The 22,037-nt window shown below is 42.1% G+C and overlaps 1 protein-coding gene across 1 annotated transcript in view; it reads right to left on the bottom strand.

Annotated features, from left to right (window-relative positions):
* Window positions 1–22,037, bottom strand: part of CC3H1orf21 (chromosome C3 C1orf21 homolog) — a 229,076-nt gene that overhangs the window by 5,749 nt on the left and 201,290 nt on the right. The window contains exon 5 of the mRNA XM_045452664.1: window positions 18,074–18,134. Coding sequence (XP_045308620.1) covers window positions 18,074–18,134 — 61 coding nt within the window. The remainder of the gene's footprint in view (window positions 1–18,073; window positions 18,135–22,037) is intronic.

The following is a 22,037-nucleotide window of genomic DNA, read 5'->3' as shown; positions in this document are numbered from 1 at the left end:
GACCATCAAACTGAACTTCTGTTAAAGTTCTGGAGAGGGAAACAGCTCTCATGGAAAGAGAGAAGTAACTTATACAAAGCAATCGAAAAAGATCACAAGAAAATAAAAACAGGAACACATCTGATCATGTGTAAACAGACTTCCGCATGTCAAAAAATAACACAATGAAAAGGTACATTTCATAATGGGAAAAATACCTGTAGCATACAGTGTGTAAATAAGTTATAGGAGAAGCTCCTACCAATAATAATAAAAAAAGGACAGTAAGAGGATATCAGTAAGAAGGATGGGTACACACTGGAAACTCATTCAGAATGGAATAAGACCAGTGAACACATAAATAGAAAAGTGGCCTGCTTCAGTCATCAAAAAATACAAATCCAATCATTTGACGGTACTGGAAAACAGTGATGCCCAATTCTTGAGAGTCCACAATGAAACGTAAATCCCAGGTTGCTGGCAGGAATGTAAAATGGTATGGTGGCTTCAAAAGGCAACTTGGTAATGTGTACTATGAGTCCAAAAAATGTTCATACCCCTTATTATAGCAATCATTGAAATCAATATCTAAGATAAACCCCCAAATATATTTATTTATTAAAAATTTTTTTTAATGTTTATTCATTTTTGAGAGAGACAAAGACAGAATGCGAGTGGGTTAGGGGCAGGGAGAGAGGGAGACACAGAATCCGAAGCAGGTTCCAGGCTCTGTCAGCACAGAGCCCAACAGGGGCCCCGGCTTGAACCCACAAACTGTGAGATCATGATCTGAGCCAAAGTCGGTGGCTTAACTGACTGAGCCACCTAGGCGCCCCTCCCAAATATACGTTTTTTTAAAAAATATATGCATTGTTGCCCTGGGGCTGGAGGTGGGAAAGAGGATTGACTATAAGCAGGCAGGGGGGACCTTCCTGAGGTGATAGAAATGTTCTAGAACTGGAGGTTGGTGGTGGTTGCATAATTTGGTAAATTTACTATAAATGATTGCATTGTACATAGAAAATGAGTAAGTTTTATGGTATGTAAATTATAGCTTCATAAAGTTCTTAGGAGTGTATGTATAAATATTTTCATTGCAGCATTTTTACTAGGTGTGAAAAAACCCGCAAATATCCCAAGAAAAAAAATGGTTACCAAGGTACGGCCCATGAACACTCTGCTACCAAACACACGAACGGAACAGGACCAATCACCCACCGCGTCTCACACAGGCAGGTCTTTCTTGTGCACCACTGTACTTTCACACACACTGTTCCCTTCTCTCAGACCGCCTTCCCCAGCTGTCTGCATGCAGCCACTCAGTCTTTACAATGTTGTTTCAACCTTGTATCTACAAGTGACATTTCCCCCAGGGCTCAGGGAGAATGGGTCTCTTCCCCTCTCAGTCGTCCTTCTATCCCACCACCAGGCTTTAGGGTGATTTTAACCCAAATGTTTGCCTCCCTTACTGCGGGCAGCAGGGTGGGTCTCTTATTCACCCTTGTCTTTTTGGTACTTAATGGAATCCTTGTGTGGCCCATATCACAATGGTTATGAACACTTAGGCGTTTGGAGGGAGGCCGTGCTGTGTGTGTGTAGGCTATTAAATGATGTTTTCAGGAAGTGTCTTGGGATTTTAATAAGTGAAGGAAATTGTCAACATTTTGTGAATCCCACAAGAAAAAGCAGTCCTCTTTAACAACACAGCTGAGGGGCACCTGGGTGGCTCAGTTTAGCGTCCGACTGCAGCTCAGGTTGCGATCTCCTGGTTTGTGAGTTCAAGCCCCATGTTGGGCTCTGTGCTGACAGCTCAGAGCCTGGAGTCTGCTTCGGATCCTGTGTCTCCCTCTCTCTCTCTGTCCCTCTCCTGCTCCCACTCTCTCTCTCTCTCTCAAAAATAAATAAACATTAAAAAATTAAAAGAGAAACAACACAGCTGACAAAGAGTAAGGTTTGAACACAAGTATCAGCAGAGACTGGGGCACAGTCTGGTTCTAAGAACAGCCTGGAACCTAGCAGAGGGCAGCAGGAATGCATGGAGGGGGAACAAAGGCTGATATCAGAATCCCACTGTTCACTACTCATCATTCTTATTTATATAAATAATACCTATGTATAAACCACAGAAGGAATCATGTCCGGTCCTCTCTCTTTTTTTTGGACAAAGCAAATGCACTTTTATATTTGGATTAAAAAATGTGCATCTGGACAGTTCAATTACAAGTGCCAATAGGAACACCAGTTCTCCTTTTTTAAAAAAAAATTAATTCCAGTATAGTTAACATACAGTGTTATGTTAGTTTCAGGTGGTTTGGCAATTCTATCCATTACTCAGGGCTCATCATGGTAAGTGTTTCTTACTCCCTTTCACCCATCTCCCTATCTACCTCCCCTCTGGTAACCATCTGTTTGTTCTCCATAATTAACAGTCTATTTTTTGGTTTGTCTCTTTTTTTTCCCCTTCGTTTTTTTGTTTTGTTTCTTAAATTCCACATATGAGTGAAATCATATGGTGTGTCTTTATCTGACTTATTTCACCTAGCATTGTACTCTAGATCCATCCATGTTGTTGCAAATGGCAAGATTTCATTCTTTTTATGGCTGAACAATATTCCAGTGTGTGTGTGTGTGTGTGTGTGTGTGTGTGTGTGTGTGTTCCACATCTTCTTTATCCATTCATCTATCCATGGACACTTGTGTTGCTTCCATATCTTGGCTACGGTAAATAATGCTACAATAAACACAGGGATGCGTTTATCTGTTTGAATTAATATTTTTGTATTCTTTGGGTAAATACCCAGTAGTGCTATTACTGGATCGTAGGTAGTTATATTTTCCGCAGTGGCTGCACCAGTTTGCATTCCCAGTCTGGTTCTCTTTTTATAATATTTAGTCAGGAGTCGTAAACTCAGTCTTTGCTGTTGTCATGAAGTTCTGATTAGAAAACTTCACAGGGGCCAGGTAACTAAATACCTTAGTGAAGATTCTCATGTTTGTAGAAAGCAAGCATTAAGCTTGGTAACAAAGGCCCATTATAGAGGTTTGTTTTAAGGAGGTTTATTTCTGTCTGGAACTGTGAGTTACACTTGTCATAAAGCAGGCTCTTGTTTGCTGACTGACTGATTGACTGACTGAGTCTCCTCTCCTTGATCTCTCTGGATGACACCAGGAACCTCTGTTAGTTTCTGGCCTGTATATTATTTTGATTCTCCTACTCCCTGTGTGCTTCCTTTATATGATTCATCTTCCTCCTCTCTTCCTAATTATGGGCATCCTGAGTCTCAGTTTCTTGACTTAGCTTTGCCCCGATAGACTTCTACCCGGCTTTGTAGGACTGGCTTTCAGGTGCCAAAGAACACCTTGATTCGTGAAACATAATTGCTGCAACTGTGTTTTGGGGCAGAAATTCAGTGGGCCATCTCCTTGCTCTGCGCACCGTGCGCCCCCCCGCCCCACAAGTTTTTTCCCCCAAACTTTTCCTCCAGGCATCACCATCCACAGGCAACCTCAGACCCATGTTTCCATGGGAATTTGGACACTTATGCTCTGTCCCTGCACCAGGAATACAGGGGCAGAAAAGCTCATTCCAAAGCTAGAGCATCTGTGAACGATGAGCTAGAAACCAGAACCCCCATGATGTGGAGGAGGCAGGAGGTGGGAAAGGGAGACAAATGGAATGAAGGCCACCCCCAGGGGCTGTTATTCCAACTTCTCTCTGCGGGGCAGGGGGCCAGAAGCAGGCACCCTCCACCCCTTCCTCAGGGCTGCAAGTGGTGGGGCCTCTATCAGTCAGTGTTCCAACAGCATTTTCCCTAACAGCCCAACAAAGATTTAACCACACTTTTGAGGAAATGCCAGAGAAAAGCAAGAATAATTAGCTGTGCTGTTAAAGTCTCCTCCTCCGGCTTACCTCCTTAGAAAAATCAGTCAAGGCATTAATGGCCACCTCTGTTTCTAATGAGCTTTATTCTAATTAGACTCACACATTGTGATTTCAGTCAGAAAAAAGGTCTCATTTGTAAAGAGCAGTAGGAGTGTGACAGCTTCTGACTGTTTCTTTGACCATACACAGGAATGATCACCACGATAACAGCAGCAATGACAGCCGTCCCAGTATATCAGCTCTTCATTCCCAAGGGAGAGCGAGTATTAACTAAATGGCTGTAAAACCCCCACCAAGCGTTTGTTACACAGGAATCCTCATTCTACGAACAAAAAAGGAGGACGTTTTAGAAGCTTTAAAGGCACATATTCCTTAAGCTCTTTCTGTCATTGGCACTTGGATGACTTCAGTGACGCCCCTTCCCCATGCAGAGGTGAGTGGGAATTAGAATAGGGTGGGAGGTTCCTATCTCTAGGCCATTTTGAACTGATGTCCTACAGCAGGTGTTTGGTAACTTTCTCTGTGAAGGGCCAAATAGTAAATATTTTAGGCTTTGCATTCCATACGGTCTCTGTTGCAGCTCAGCCCTACTGTTGTGAGCATGAAGGCAGCCATAGATAAAGTAGAAGAATGAGCGTGGCTGTGTTCCAATAAAACTTTATTTGTGGACACTAAAATTGGAATTTCACATACTTTTTCACATGTCAGAAAATATATCCTGCTTTCTTGCTTTTCCAAACCACTGATATATGTAAAAACCATTGTTTGGTGAACTAGATTTGGCCCATGGGCTATACTTTACCCATTCCTGTTCCAGAGAATAGAATTACCATCAGTGGCTAACACTGTCAAGGGTTTGGCCTTCTTCCTAGAAGCTCAAGCAACAGAGATAATTTCCATCTCGAGAGAAATGTCTCTCAAGATGGAACCAGAGTTCTCTTCTAAAATGTCATTTTACAAAATTGTTCTTATTTTACAAACAAGAAAAGCATCAAAATAAAAATTTTGCTACAATCTATCTTCCTAATAAATTGGAGACTTTCCAAGTTTCATTTAAATTTCTGTTCATATGTTATTTTTATATAGTTTCAATCCAATGATAGACACATCTTTTTTTGTTTTTTTTTCCACTTAATGTTATCTTATAAAATTTTTTCCTGTTTTAACTGATTTCTTCTAATGATAAATAGATATAACAAATTTTTGTGGAACTCTTTGTGGAAGATTTCCAGGCCATTTGATGGACTTAATTCAAAGGGATGTCTTAGTCTATTCTCAGGTGTAAGTGTTAAGATTTTTTTTAACGTATATTTTTTTTTTTTGAGAGAGAGAAAGAAAAAAGAGAGAGAGAGAGTGAGAGAGAGAGCGAGAGCAGGGGAGTTGCAGAGAGAAGGAGACACAGAATCTGAAGCAGGCTCCAGGTTCTGAGCTGTCAACAGAGCTCAACACGGGGTTCAAACTCATCGACCATGAGATCATGACCTGAGCCAAAGTCGTATGCTCAACTGATTGAGCCACCCAGGCTCCCCTGTAAGAGTTAAGATTAGAATACCATCCCCTCACCTCCAGGCCAGGACAACCTATTTGGTAGATTGAGCCTCATGGGTCCCCTCTAAGGTTCACTTCTTCTAGGACATAAAGCCTCATGGCTTCTCTAGGGTTCACTTCCTTGAGGACAATTGCTTTAGCAAGTTTGGGATTTCAATCCTTATGCCTCTTGACAGGAGATGTGTCTTCCAGACAAACTCTTTAGAGCTCTCTGTTCAGAACTAATCGCTTATACCCCAGAATGTACATTGAACATGGCTGGGGATTTGGGAAGACTAAGCACCCACTTCCTTTCCTTACAGCTTTTAACTGAGAACAGTCTGAAGGAGTCAGATGGGACTGAGCTCTCTTGCTGGGTTAGAGAACCCCATCATGCCCCCCGCCTCCAACTGTCTCACCCCTGAGGCCCTATGGATGGTGATGGTGACTGACCCAGTCAGTCACAGATGGAGAGAGTGGAGGATGTTTGCCCGTTACTGCTCACAAGCTAGAACACGAGAGAGAGTGTGAAAGGTGAGTTCCTTTCCTTCCTCCCTACAGAGAGGAGCGACCTTATTTGTTGGATCAGTGCTCACCACCCCTTCCCTTTCTCTTTGCTTTCAGAATAGGAAGCACATGCATTTGGCCAGGAAGGGAACCACGGCTACTGATGGGAGGTCCCTGCCTATAAAAGGCGGAAAAGAGTGGATTAGCCAGATATGAACGGACCAATGAGGAATGGGTGTCCCGGGCCCAGGGATGGGGAGAACATGTCTGTGTGGCTTCCCTCCTCATTTAGGACATGGCTAAGGTGGCCGAGCTGCACCCTGAAAGAGAAGGAAAAGCAGGCTCCTTGGGACTTCATTATGGATCCTGAGGGTCCCACTGGCGTGATGAACCTAATGCATTTCTTGGGAATGAGCCTTTTGCAAGGATGACAACTGAAGGAGGCCCACAGGACACATGACAGACGGGAGCAAGCAGAACTGACTGGATTTGTAGGGACTGTTTAGCCTGATGCAAAGCTCTGATTAAATTAATGATTGTCACACATTTGGCCAATTGGCCAATAAGCAAAACCATGAACAGAAGTCAACTGCATCTCTGATCATAACTATCAGAATCCTTGGAAGTAGTGATGTCAACTGAAGTCTAAACCAGGAGCATTTCAGGTGACTTAGAGCATTGCTTGGTGCCTGGATCTTAGTGCTTCTTGAAGCTTTTCTTCTGCTGGGATGCAGTGGAATATGTGAGCAAGGCCAGTGACCAGCATGTAATCAGACTTTTTTCCACCACATGTTTTGTCACATATTCCTGTTTTCATAGGCTTCTCTTCATTTTGAGAAATTTAAAGGACAAAGAATGTAACAAACACTGTATTTCTATCATGTGGACATAAGAAGCAGTGATATTTTGGGGCGCCTGGGTGGCTCAGTCGGTTGAGCGTCCGACTTCGGCTCAGGTCATGATCTCACGGTTTGTGGGTTCGAGCCCCGCGTCAGGCTCTGTGCTGACCCCTGGAGCCTGCTTCGGATTCTGTGTCTCCCTGTCTCTCTGCCCCTCCCCTGCTCATGCTCTGTCTCTCTCTGTCTCAAAAATAAATAAAACATTAAAAAAAATTAAAAAAAAAAGAAGCAGTGATATTTTGTGACATTTGCTGCTGGCTCCCACCCTCCTGGATGGAAGTGCCACCCAGTCCTGGGCTCCTTCCCCATCCCCAGGGGCAAGCAGGGTCATGGGAGTAGTATGTGTTCTTCCAGCCCATTTCTGATACTCTAGTGTTCATATCATATTCCTACTATATCAAATAAATTATACCTTATATGTATATGTATGTTTAAACATATAACAGATGTAAATACATTCCAGTTATAAATATATCATGTAGGGGCACCTGGGTGGCTCAGTTGGTTAAGCCTCCGACTTCAGCTCAGGTCATGATCTCGCGGTCCGTGAGTTCGAGCCCTGCGTCGGGCTCTGTGCTGACAGCTCAGAGCCTGGAGCCTGTTTCCGATTCTGTGTCTCCCTCTCTCTCAGACCCTCCCCCGTTCATGCTCTGTCTCTCTCTGTCTCAAAAATAAATAAACGTTAAAAAATTAAAAAAAAATTTAAATATATCATGTAAAAATATACCATACTAATGTGTGCATACACACCGTGTGTGTGTGTGTGTGTGTGTGTGTGTATCACTACATGGTATATAGCTGGTGCTTCATAAATACTTGCTTAATGCCCATCTATAAACAACGTACGGTATTTTCACTTTTTTTTTTGGTTAAAGTTTATTTATTTTTGAGGGAGAGAGTGTGAGCAGGGGAGGGGCAGAGAGAGAATCCCAAGCAGGTTCCGGGATGTCAGCACAGAGCCTGATTCAGGGCTCAAACCCACAAACTGCGATATCATGACCTAAGATGAAATCACGAGTCAGATGCTTAACCGACTGAGCCACCCAGGCACCTTTATTTTTACATTTTTAAATTGGCATCATATCATACCATTTTCATCATTCTGCATATTCCTCTGTTCACTTAATAATACGGTTTCATACTGGCACAAAAACAGACACTCAGATCAATGGAACAAAATAGAGAACCCAGAAATGGACCCACAAACATATGGGCAACTAATCTTTGACAAAGCAGGAAAGAATATCCAATGGAATAAAGACAGTCTCTTCAGCAAGTGGTGCTGGGAAAACTGGACAGCAACATGCAGAAGAATGAACCTGGACCACTTTCTTACACCAGACACAAAAATAAACTCAAAATGGATGAAAGACCTCAATATAAGACAGGAAGCCATCAAAATTCTCGAGGAGAAAGCAGGCAAAAACCTCTTTGATCTTGGCCGCAGCAACTTCTTACTCAACACATCTCCGGAGGCAAGGGAAACAAAAGCAAAAATGAACTACTCGGACCTCATCAAAATAACAAGCTTCAGCACAGTGAAGGAAACAATCAGCAAAACTAAAAGGCAACCGACAGAATGGGAGAAGATATTTGCAAATGACATATCAGATAAAGGGTTAGTACCCAAAATCTATAAAGAACTTACCAAACTCAACACCCAAAAAACAAACAATCCAGTGAAGAAATGGGCAAAGAATAGACACTTCTCTAAGGAAGACATCCAGATGGCCAACCGACACATGAAAAAATGCCCAACATCACTCATCAGGGAAATACAAATCAAATGAGATACCACAATGAGATACCACCTCACACCTGTCAGAATGGCTAACATTAACAACTCAGGCAACAACAGATGTTGGCGAGGATGTGGAGAAAGAGGATCTCTTTTGCACTGCTGGTGGGAATGCAAACTGGTGCAGCCACTCTGGAAAACAGTATGGAGGCTCCTCAAAAAATTAAAAACAGAACTACCCTACGACCCAGCAATTGCGCTACTAGGTATTTATTCAAGGGGTACAGGTATGCTGTTTCAAAGGGACACATGCACCCCAATGTTTATAGCAGCACTACCCACAATAGCCAAAGCATGGAAAGAGCCCAAATGTCCATCGATGGATGAATGGATAAAGAAGATGTGGTATATACATACAATGGAGTATTACTCAGCAATCAAAAAGAGTGAAATTTTGCCATTTGCAACTACGTGGATGGAACTAGAGGGTATTATGCTAAGTGAAATTAGTCAGTCAAAGAAAGTCAAATATCATATGACTTCATTCATATGAGGACTTTAAGACACAGAACATATGAACACAAGGGAAGGGAAGCAAAAATAATCCAAAAACAGGGAGGGGGACAAAACATAAGAGACTGTTAAATACAGAGAACAAACAGAGGGTTACCAGAGGGGTTGTGGGAGGGGGGATGGGCTAAATGGATAAGGGGCATTAAGGAATCTACTCCTGAAATCACTGTTGCACTATATGCTAACTTGGATGTAAATTTAAAAAATAAAATAAAATAAAATAAAATAAAATAAAATAAAATAATATGGTTTCAAATCTATCAGTCCATGTATATACCTGATTCATTTCTTTTGAACTGCTGTATAATATTGCACTGTAGATTCCTACAGTTCAGTCTATTCATTCTTCTAGAGGTGGACACTTAGGCTGCTTCCAGTTCATTCATTCTTTCTTTTTGCTATCAAACACAGAATGCTGCAGTGAACTTTATTGTACAGATGTAAAAATAATTTCAAGCATGCAGACCCAGAGGTTTAATTGATGGTTTTTATTGGTGTGTATTAATTGTACTTCTTTATATATTCCAGCTACAGATCCTTTCAATGTTTTAAGTGTTACAATTATATTCTAGGGGTGCCTGGGTGGCTCAGTCGGTTGACTCTTGGTTTTGGCTCAGGTCATGATCTCACAGTTTGCGGGTTTGAGCCCCACATCAGGGTCTGCACTGATAGCATGAAGCCTACTTGGGATTCTCTCTCTTTCTCTCTCTCTCTCTCAAAATAAATAAATAAATTTTAAAAGCAAATATATTCCAACCTAGTTCACTACAAGGTCTGGATTTGGGGATTATGAGGGTCATTCATAAGGGGGGCACTGATCCATGATAATTACCTGGATCCTTGTGCCTATCTTCAGTTTGTTAAGAACCCAGAATGGAGGCAGGGTATGATTAAATATCTCCAAACCTCCAGCAACTAATTTTGGGAATATGAGTTTAAAGAATTTTGGTATTCCTCTTTTGAATCTGTTTAGGGAAATGGGATTAAATGAGGGTAATCTAGAATTGCCTGCTCCAAGAATGCCTTCTCTAGGAATGAAACAGAATATGTTTTCACTCAACAGAACTTCAAAGAGAGGAATAAATATCCATAAATGACAAGATTATCTCAGAATAAAACTTTCAAGAAATATACAGAACATAATATGCTTCATAATTCTTTCCCAAATGATATAAATGGACATATGTCATTCTTTGCTACAGAGGGTTCATAATACTAGTGGGAATTTTAAAGAGTTGGGGGCAATCTAAAGTTCCTCTTAACTTGAAATTTTATGCTTCTAGAAGTTCCCTAAAGGCAAGAATCCAACTTTTAAATTATGCACCTCCTACTGGCCCCTGACTCATTTCTGGATCCAGAGAACACATCCCAGATATGCTCATCAAATGAATCAAGAGAAGCCAATCTTACCATTTTAATGATTTCTGGGGAGACCCCTTTTCCTAACTTGTTGTAGTTTTTGTTGCTATCACAAGCATTTTGTGGCAGGTATTACTATTTGCAAAAGCAAGTTTTTAAAAAAATCTGTAAGAGTTAAAAAAGAAAGAAACTTCCAGACACGAAAAATATATATAGGGATCCAGCTGTACCCAGGCCACTGACTCACTGACTCATTCTGTAATCACAGCTCAGAAGCTAGCACGAGGCTATTTAATGGCTCTAAAAATGTTCATATGAATCTAATTCCATAACATGTATATACCACAGGAGGCAGGCTGGTCAGTGCACTGGAGAGTGCACTAACACTCTACCTAGAAGGAGAGACATCTCTACCACAGGCAGGCACTTTTGCTCAAGGGAGATTCAAGCTGTTAAATTCTGCATTTTTAGTTTCAGGTTTAGCCCCCTCACAACCTCCCTCAATTTCAACAAATAGCCTTGATGATGAGGATACAAACAACTTCAACCAAAATAAGAGCTACGGATCACAGAGCGCATTTCAAACTCTCTGCTAGAGACTCTTTGGTGAATGATCTTGAATTTCTCAGACAAGTTGGTATTATTATGCAAATTTGTTTGGTGGCGAACCAGAGGATCAGAAAGGTTAAACAATTAGCCTGGGGTCACACAGCTAAAACTAGAGGTGGCCCTCAGATCTGGCCCAGGTTGGAAGCACAGGTTCTTTCTCTTCATTCCTCGACCTCTCTCAGTCCAGGTCTTGGCATTGTCCCCGCTGTCTACCTGCTATGCTGTTCTTTGTTAAGAACACTTCCAATCTTGCTGAGCCCTCTGCTGGAGGAGTCTGCCTGACCACACCTCCTTCCTTTGTAGGGTTTCACTTCTGCTAAGCCCACTTGTCTTATTTGTGCCATGCTCTCTCTCATTCAACAAGATTAGTAAGTTATCTGTTCAGTCCCAGGCCCTGTGCTAGGTTCTGAAGAAACAAAGACAAATGGGACCCAATTCTTATCCTAAGGAAACTCTCTATTTAATTCTTTGAGTCCTTTTAGAGACTCGTACACAAAAAAGCAGCAGTCATAGAGGTTGGCACCCTCTCTCTCAGCAAACTCTCTGTAGGGCTAGGATAATGCCCGCGGCTGCCGAACGCAGTGAGTGGAAGGGCCATGGAGAGGAAGGGAAACAGCCTGAGAAGAGGACAGGAAGGAGAAACCGAATGGGCACAAGGGAATGACACACACCAGTGTCACCGTCTTTCTGTTCTGAATGGTACCTCCCCTGGCCTAAGTACTGCACCCACAGCAACATGACACCATCCACGGATCATGCCCCACATTACCGTGGGGTTCAGAGCACTGCTGGCCACACTTCATTCATTAAAATGGAATGGTTCTTATTTACATTCCTGTACTACGCTGTTCTGGACTCTGAACTCTACTCCTCGGCTGCTCCCTAAAGAGCCAGGCCGACAGCACCTCAAGAACTCTCTGAACATCAAGCCCTCCGGAGAAAAGAAAGTGAGCAGAGACTGTGTGCACTGCATGTCTTCCAGATCTGTCGCCTCCCTTCTCTTCCTTGGCTGCACCGTCTATTACTCTCAGCTACCTGGGAGCGCTAGGATGGGAGCCCAGAGCGTGCGCACCCTTTGCCAGTGGTTCCTACACCAACATCATCACCACGACTCTTCAGTACAGAGAAAAACAAAGCAGGACTGAGTCACATCCTTACCCTTGTAATTATAGCTTTACATTGGCTGATGTATGAGGAAAGGTACATACAGGAGAGAGAGCAGAAGAGGCAGAGGGATGAAGGGAAAGGAAACACAAGGAAGGGTCTGGTTATTAGCAAAAGCAAGGCCACACTATGCTTAGCATGGAGTAAGAAATTGCTTACTGAAATGCTACTGGCAGCCCAGCCCACTTCCAAAGTATACATGCCAGCAAGGGCCTCTCCGCCAGTGTTGAGGGCTGTTGAGGGTCTTGGTTGTTACCAGAAGTGAAAGCGAGAAGGGAGGTACACCCTATGATTTCCTCTGCACGCACGGGCAGGCTGTGCCACATTCCTGAGGACTGGAGACAACAGTCCCATGTTTCTCGACTAGTGGGCACTGAGGAGGCCCTCAAACCCACCACCAAGGAGTAAAACCTGTCATCAGCTGCACCTCTCAAACATTGTATGTGATTCTACAGCAGCTGTGAGGTCACACAGTCCACTCAGAGTTTGTAATTACAAGCCCGACCCTGTCTTCACCGGGTGAAAAGCAAACACCTTCTGATCAAGACATGGTTCAGACTGAGCTGATGTTAATATTAAGAGGAGGAGCCCTGGAATAAATTGATAAATGCAGACCTGCTCTCTTACCAACTAGGTTAGTTTTGGGGCCAAGGGAATCAGGCCACTCCAGGAATGCAAACATTTTCTAAGTGTGAATGCCTTTTTAATAAAAGATGTACAGGTCTACAGATGAACATCTTTTAAAATCAGCTGATTTTAAATCCAAGACTGTTCTTTCTCAGACATTTCCCTAAAATGCTACAATGAATAGTGCCAGTCAACGGTGGTAGTCTCAAGCTCACACAGGAATAAGTGAGACGACACACTAGGTATGCTGGTGGCTCAGCCTTGGGGGTGAAGTACTTTCAGCTACTTTTGAGAAGAAGGAAGGAAAGTACGAAAAAAAGGAGAACGGCTTTGCATGGGAATTATCTGCACTCAGTTTTCTAATCTTTAAATTAAAAAAAAATTTTTGTTAATGTTTATTTATTTTGAGAGAGAGAGAGAGAGAGAGAGAGAGAGAGAGCGAGCATGATCAGGGAAGGGGCAGAGAGAGGGAGATACAGAACCTGAAGCAGGCTCCAGGGTCTGAGCTGTCCACCCAGAGCCTGATGTGGGGCTCGAACTCACAAACTGTGAGATCATGACCTGATCCAAAGTTGGATGCTCAACTGACTGAGCGACCTAGGAGCCCTAGTCTTCTAATCTTTAAAACCAGACGTCTATATGGATCATTGCTGATAAGGTTCAAGGGTGCAAATGGGCCCCGGATTTGAGGGAAGCACATCAATCATATGCATCATAAAGAAATCCACAGGTTCTTGGCCTGGGGCCCAGGATAGGCTCCAGGGAACTACACAACTCTGACATTTGACTTAAGAAATTAGTGTATATGATATCACGTGCATTAAAAAAAAGACGTTTATTCTGAGAGAGAGAGGAGAGAGCGAGTGTGTGTGTGTGAGTAGGGGACGGGGAGAGCCAGACTCCCAAGCAGGCTCCATGCTGCCAGCACAGAGCCCAACATGGGGCTCAGTCTCACCAACTGTGAGATCATGACCTGAGTCGAAATCAAGAGTCTGATGCTTAACCAACTGAGCCACCCAGGCACCACTAATGTACATTTTTATAGGGAGACTCTTTATCACTTTTACCAGATTCCAAAAAGATACTCACCACCAACAAAGTTTATAATTTTGCTTGAGAAAAACTAACCAGATGCATGTGGTACTGTACTGAGATATTCTTTATTTAATATAAAGGTGTTAGTGTGCCTGGGTGGCTCAGTCGGTTAAGCGTCCGACTTCAGCTTAGGTCACAAACCCATGGTTTGTGAGTCTGAGCCCGCATCTGGGTCTGCACGGACAGTGCAGGGCCTGCTTGGGATTTTCTCTCTCTCTCCCTCTCTCTGCCCTTCCCCCACTCTCTCTCTCTCTCTGTCAAAATAAATAAATTATATATATATATATATATATATATATATATATATATATGTGTGTGTGTATATATATATATATTATATAGACACCCAGAGGTGTCTCGCGGGTGGGGGGGGAGGGAACAGACTCCTTGGTCATCAGCTATTCTTATATCCTCATAAAGCAAATATATATACTTCTTTTTGCCTAGAGAAGATACTATAATTCCTATGAATACATGTATTTACTTGTTTTGCTTCTAACAATTAAACCCAAATGTATAGAAGAAAGCATATCTTAAAATCTTATGTGATCTGTATTTGGTAGTATACTCAGAATCTCCTCCATGGGGCCAACTTTTAGTAATCTAGATACCTTCTTTCTCCTCTAAATACAATGAAAAACTAGAATTTAAAATCATTACCTTGCTCTGCAGTAAACTGTCATTTTCTCTAAGTTGCAAAATTAGACAAATGTCACCACTTCACATAAGGTTCAGGAGTCTGTGAACTGTCAGGCAAAACAACTATAGATTCCAATGGAATCAGTTAGATATCCGTGTAAAAAATAATGAGGTAAAAACAAATGAGGTGCCCCTGTTGTTTCAGAGGGTTTTTACTCTCCAAAAAGGAAATGCAAAAGTAAATCAATCAAACAGAGCTCTTTGGAACTCTCCCTGCTCTCTGTCAAAAGCTCTCCCTTGGTTATCTCCAGATGGAGCTCAGCATCCTGGCCTCCTACACACCACCAGAGCACCTGAAATGGTACCAAGTGTCCAAGAAGCTGTCCTGATTGCCTGGTTAACGGACCTCAAGTTTTAATAACTGACCCCACAGACACCTGTGTTCAGAACAGGAGGACCTGGCTCATAGTGACAATTGTGTGCTGATGGCAGAGAGTCAGATGTGGGTTCAGCTTGAACTCAAGGCACGATGAGATCACGACCTAAGCTCAAGTTGGATGCTTAACCGACTGAGCCACCCAGGTGTCCCAAGTTAGCTTTTTTAAATGTATTTTTACAACTTTCTTTTCTTTGCCACCACTACTTAGAAAATGCTGGTCCAGCTGCGGTGCAAAGGTAAACTGCACCTCGCTCGGCACCATGATCACCTCTGAATGAGAGCAGTCCAAATTTAAGTTTCACTAGAAATATTATACCACCTAATAGTCCTAGTTTATTTTTTAAAGTTTATTTATTCATCTTAAGAGAGAGAAGACATGAGCGGGGAAGGGGCAGAGAGAAAGGAGACAGCGAAAATCCCAAGCAGGCTCTGTACCATCAGAGTGGAGACCGATGTGGGGCTTGAACTCATGAACCACAAGATTATGCCCGGAGCCTAAGCTGGAGGCTCAACCAACTGGGCCACCCAGACGCGTCCCTAGTTTCTTTATTCTAATGGTACTTTTACATCTATCTTGAGAGAGCAGAGATTTCTTTTGGTGTCAAGAGTCGAAGGGTAAATTGAAACCACATCTTGCAGACATTCAATAAATACAAAAGAAGAATCAAGGAAGAGCAGGTTTAAATCTCCCCACATTCAGTCAATTTTACTTCTTATCAGTTTAAGGAAGAAAAAGCAATTTCTGGACATTTTGAGGGAGATTAAATCTCAAAACTCAAGCTCTCTTAGAATGACTCCAATTTTCAGCATGAAGCTCTGAGGTTTTTTTTGTTTTTTTAAATCAGCCCTAGGAAACCTACAGAACAGATCTGAGTTGCATGTACAGTTAGTTGTCCCCATGTTAACTTGTACCAAAGAAATACCTAACAATGGTGAAAAGTCAGGAGAATAATTTGTAAGAACCCAACTTCCAATTTGGGCTATATAAAATATGGTGAGGATTGTATTAAGTCAAACGCATATATTAAGGAGGAACATTTTAACTTTGGAGGCTCAATGGTCAAATAGTACATGGAACAGCATGTTCACAATATTCAGAAGGGTGAATTTTAGATAAGAGGGAAGAAACAGGAAAGCTTGGTTCAGAGCAGACAGAAAATTCCACTAGACATCTAGAACTGGGTGCATGTCACAGGTTATATAAAAGCTCTTCTTCAGATATAAATGTATTTTATAGGGAGAATACTGTTTATGTTGAGTCTACAAATGTTCCTTTGTCCAGGGACGGTTCTATCCAACAAATGATCAAGTTATGCACTTTGCTTTTGTTGTGTTAGACACGTCATTACCCTGGATGCAAAAGGAAAAAGGGAAATCGGATTTCAGATGGAAACAATGAATTCCAGTTGTGAGTGCAAGGAGGTAGAATTTCTATTATGGAAACACACCAGAAAGGGATTAGATCATCTTAAATGCCTTGTCAGGGTTTGTAAATTTTGTTTAAAAAGATAACTTACTATTCAGGTTTTGGTTTTTACAGACTAACTCTGACTACTAAGATCTTTTTATTGCCAAAAAGCTAGTGGAGGAAAAAAATCCAAATGAACTGAGAAAGAAAAGATCTTCACCATTACAGTGGGAATGAAATATTTATTTTATGCTTTTCTTCATTAAAACAAATGCTATTGACACCTTGAACAGGTTTTGAACCAATACATGAAACTTGGTAATTATTCCCAGATGAAGTTTTCAATCTAAAAAGTCATATGTGAGCCAGGATTTCACAAATAATAAAAAAAATTACATGCAAATCAGTATTTATGTATAGCCAAGTGATACTATGCATTAAAGTACCATTTTAATTCATCACCCATCTCTACCTTTCACATTGGTAACATCTGCTGGTCTTGTAATGGTGCATTAGAAAATTATACAATTATTCTTTAAGGAGGTCCATTTCAGAATGGGGTCTGCTGCTGAAATACTGGTGAATTTAAGCCCTTCTTCATTATTTTCCATTGAGTGATATGTATCATAACTTAGGAATTTGTGAACAAATGCTCAGATAAAAGGGCCACAAAATGTAAAAAATAAAAATAAACATGGAAAAAATTCAAAGGCAAAACTGGCCCATGACGCCTTAACCACAGTTGTGCTATGTTCTGAATTTAGGATTGTACTCTTCTTCAGAACAAGGTTTTCAAATGACAATACTCAGATTTATAACTTCAGTATTTAAATTCACCCCCTGCGGTGATGCATTTAAATTCTGCAAGTCTGCAAGTAAGCCTTTAATTGTTACCATCTTCCATACTTCATTCAGTTGATTAGCATATGGCACTCTGAGATCCTAAGTATGGGTTCAATTTTCCACACAGATCTTCTTGTCATTGTAAAACGTACACACTCCTAGAGAAGCAACTTGGGAGTCTCGGCTTTGGAGTGAGGCAGATGTGGGCTGAAATTCCAACTGGACCACTACCAGCCTTGCAAACCTTGGTAAGTTATTCAAATATTATGAGCCTTAGTTTCCTTGTCTGTAAAAGGAAGATAAAACCTGTCTCAGCCATGTCCCTGAGGTCGGTATTGACTGTAACAGGTTTGCGATGTTTGTAGGAGAACTCAGAGCAGTGTCAGGTATACAGCAGACATTCCTTAAGTTCTGGCAGGTACTAAGAACCTTCTTGCCTGCAGTCTGAAGCGAGAGCAAGGCATCACGTGCAGACAATGTGCACTGAGAGCAATGTTCTGTCTCTAGGCAAAGGCTCTTACTAGCACTGCTAGACCCTATCTGGCCCTACACACTTTAATTAATTAATGGTCAACAGCCGAGAATCTTGGATGCTCTCGTATACGTTAAACATTCTCACAGTCACATTTTGTGTGTGTGGCAGGGGGAGGGGGCTTCTTTTAACTCTCTACCCATACTCTTACAGGAACAGCTTTGCAACACAGAAACCAGAACATTATTACCTTAACTCATGAGGCAGTTAGCATATTTCCCTTGAAACAAGGAATTTATTTTTACTTCTTACCTTTTCAATTTTTTCATCCAGCATTCTGAAGAATTCTTGTTGGCTTTCAGAGATGTGCATGCTAAAAAAAAACCAGAGAGTAGTTAAGTGTGTATTGCAATGTTTTCTTAAACCCAGCTCCCTCGAATGAAAAACGCTGAGTCCCTAGACTTTGAGGCAGACATTTATTTATTGCCGACTTTTCCACAGAGATAGTCTGAAGTCATATTAAGGATAAATGCCATTACAGTAATCCTCTAAATGTGTTGCATAAAAGTCTACGAGTTCCTATGATTTAAGGAATACAATTTCTTTTCAACGTACATGTTATTTATAGTGATGTTACTGGGAGGTGTGTGCCAAATGATTTCTTCAGATACACATTTGTTAAAAAAAAAAAAAGGCGTAGCCAAGCAGTACATGGCATATTTCACACTGTGTGTAACTGGAAAAAGAAAATATATCCAAGTTGTTATGGTGAAATGTGTATTTTATAAAGACTGGTATTTAGCATGGTATTCAGCTGAGCATAGAGGTGTGGGCTGGTGGCAAACAGGCAAAGAACTTGACATTGTCCCTGAATGCTTTGTGCAGTGGTGACGGCCAATGCACCTTTTGGGAAGTGCAATTCCACTGGGATGTGGGAGTGCGTCAGGAAGCATATCTGAGTAGCGCTTGCTCTGTGTGCTTGCTTGTCTAATGCTATTTAACAGCCTACTTAGTCAGATGGACACAGTTTGGGGCGGGGGGAGACAAAACAGAAGAAGGTAAGGAGAACAGAGAAGAATCACAGATGGGAAGTGCGTGGGGAGGAAAACGTCTTGGAGGCAACATGGTCTTAATGACAGGAAATAGGTGTAGGTGGTCCAAGGAGGTTCAGGATTCTGGGCTAAGAGACACATCACACAACGAGCTTCTCTCACTGTTAGTGCTTACTTGTTGCAGTGGCTGGGGGTGGGGGGAGGGGTGGCTCTGGAATAGCTCCTTCCCTTCAAGTCTCGGTGTAGGGGACAGCCCACCTGACATACCCCTTAGCACTATGCCTCCTCCTTTAGGGGCCGCAGAGAATGGCACAAGGGACCCCACACCCTTCAGGCCTCCAATGACAGATAATGGGGCTTGAAGGAGGTTTTCCCCTGTGTGTAAAAGCAAGATTTAAAATCTGGGGGCACGAGGACATTAGCTCTGATACAAGAGGAAAATGACAAACTATCTTATACCAGCAATCCACTTTCACTTCTATATCATGTCATTTTTCCTGTCCTTGATAATTCAAGTGAGGTATATGTCCTGTTTCAGAAACAGGCCTTCTCTTGTTGCAGGCTAGAAAGGCAGGCCAGAATCTGGGAGCATGAGAATATATTAAACAGCCTCCTTTCCTTCTCTGGCTGGGTGGAGAAGCCATTTTGCCTACCTGAGTTTTCCCAGATTCCCCGTGGTTTTACTTCTTTAAGTGCCAAAACATTTTTCATTTGAGCCATTTTGAATGCAAACCTTCTAAACTTTAATAGAGGATCTATCACAAACATTATTTGACTTTCACTTAATGACTAGCAGCCACTCCCAAGGCCTTAAACCACAATCTCTCTCTGTGATACGGGAACACTCCCTGGAGCCTCTTGAGATGGGGAGAGCTGGCTCTCCTTAAGCAAAGTGGCCTTAAACTATAGGCTTTTGTTCTCTGCCTGCTTTGAACCGCTCTCATTTCTTCTGGTCAAAGAAGGTATTGGTTCTCTTTCAGTTTTCTTCCCAGCAGCTGCTTCTGCCCCATGCTTAGCACACCCAAATCCATTAGAGTTGTGTCCAAAGGTGGTGCCAACAGGATCTGAGGGAGAGCCTGGGGGGCTTCCTGTGAGTGGTGAACAGGCATATTCTGGCAATGTGGCTGCTCAGACATGTTCTGGGCATCCTCCCTGTTCCTGGCCAAACTTTCAGCAGATGAGGTTGCTGGACAGCTCTGGGTCCCAGATAGAAAGGCATGTAGACATATAGACATAGATACATCTTAATAGATAACCACATACACATATGCACGCATATACACACATATATCTTAATATGGATGACCACACACACACACACACACATTAGTTTCCCTGGGAGATTCCAAGAGACCTCATAAAAATGGCATTTTTAGGATCAGATGTCCATTGTGGAAATTTTTAGGTTAGAGTTTTTTACATATATTGCTTTGCGTATAATGGAAGGGAAATATTTAGTCAATTGACTGAGTGGTCCCTATTTCAATTCATGTGATTCGTGACCCCTCACGAGGCAGTTCAGTTTGTTAGCATGGTGAAGTGTAGTCCCTTCTGGCACTAACGTTGGATGATTGTTACTAACTTCCATTAACTCCTTTATTGAAATATCAAAACATGAAAACAGGGGTGCTTAGTTAGTACTCAGACATATACATATTAGACTGACAAGATCCCTAGGATCAGGAATGCAGAGCTCAGGGTCCATAATAGGAGCTTGATGCCAAAGGTAACAGTGAGGACCTCAAGATGCATGTATAGTAAGCAAGCACAAAAACCTTAGTGGTTCCAGTTTTGTGTAGTTTACCTACTTTCTAACCATTAAAAAAAAGAAAAGGCATTCCTTGATTAAAGCAAACTGAACAAAAGCTACTCAACCCAGAATTAATTAGTCAAGACAGGGTGTTTTCAACCCTACCTGAATCCTGAACCAAACAGTAACCTCACTCTGGGGTAGAGGGTATAATGGTTGAGAAGTAAAATACCATTTTCATTTTCAGGTGTGCCTTGAAACAATTCTACCCAAACGCAGGCAACTGGCCTTCCGTCGGTGCATCTCTACCATCACACCCCACTGATACAGGAATGTGGCCTGCTTTCTCTTTGTCTAAGAGCAAGAACATCCCGGCCTGCCTCTGTCTCATTTCAAAACCTACCAAGAAGTGTCTCCCAGCAGACGGACTGACTTCTCGCCACCTTGAAATATAGTATGTGGGCTGTGTTAGCCAGAAAGATGAATGGAAAGGTGACTTATTTATTATCAGACCCCGATGCACCAAATGAGCTCTTTCAGATAAACTCCGCCATCCCTGGGAGTGTGGCAGACACGGCCGCTTGGAGCCAATGGCACCAAGAGGTCCTTGCTGTGTATACATCACCTTAAGTACGGTGTGACCTGAAAGCGCGAGGTTTACTCTGCTGTTCTCTGTGGGTTCGTTTCACAGGCAAGCCCTGAAATCCCTTCAACAGGGACAGAGATGGCATTTTCACTCTGATGAAATAAATGATCCGTCTCAGCGGTCTCCTACCGGGATAAACACGGATGCTCTCTTTTCACGTGGAAACTCTATCAACACAATGGCATTAATATTAGTTTTTACCTCTAAACTGCGCTGTGAGAACCAGTCCTTAAGTAATAACTGGATTCTTAAGCCCTTTCTGCTGCACAATTTGGTGGCTGTGAATGGTGCGGGAGAAAAAAGCACACCGGCCTGTCTTTCCTCAAGGTATTAGAAAGGGATAATTAGACTGTTTATGAATCCACTTACAAAGTGAGTATTTGATGCCAAGATTAATTAGATCTAAAAGTCTTTTAGAAAAGTCTGTATGCTGGTACTTGATTTAACTAATCAAACTTAACAATTTCAGTAATTCCTATTTCTTTCTAATAAACTCAGTCGCGGAAAGCACAACGTTTTCCTGGAGCACTTCCCATGCCCCCAGTTGGTGCTGGCAGAGCTCTTGTGAGTTAACCTTGAATCGTCAAAGACTCTTCTGTCTGTGATTTCTCAGTTTCATGAGACTAGGGATGATAACAGTATGGAATCTTAAAGACAAGTAATCAAAGGAATGAAGAGGGTGGGCAAGATGAGGGTTTGAGCTGAAAGATATATGGCTTTCATTTTTAGGGACTTAAAAAAAGGTTCCAATAATAAAAGCCCAAGCCACAAAAGTATCAGAAGACAAGGTCCTAACTCCCTAATACTTCACCTGCAAAAATGAAATGC

This window comes from Leopardus geoffroyi, chromosome C3, assembly GCF_018350155.1.
Source record: "Leopardus geoffroyi isolate Oge1 chromosome C3, O.geoffroyi_Oge1_pat1.0, whole genome shotgun sequence".
NCBI classification, from domain to species: domain Eukaryota; kingdom Metazoa; phylum Chordata; class Mammalia; order Carnivora; family Felidae; genus Leopardus; species Leopardus geoffroyi.
Note: the sequence above shows the minus strand (reverse complement) of the source record. Positions and strands in the feature narration are given on the sequence as shown.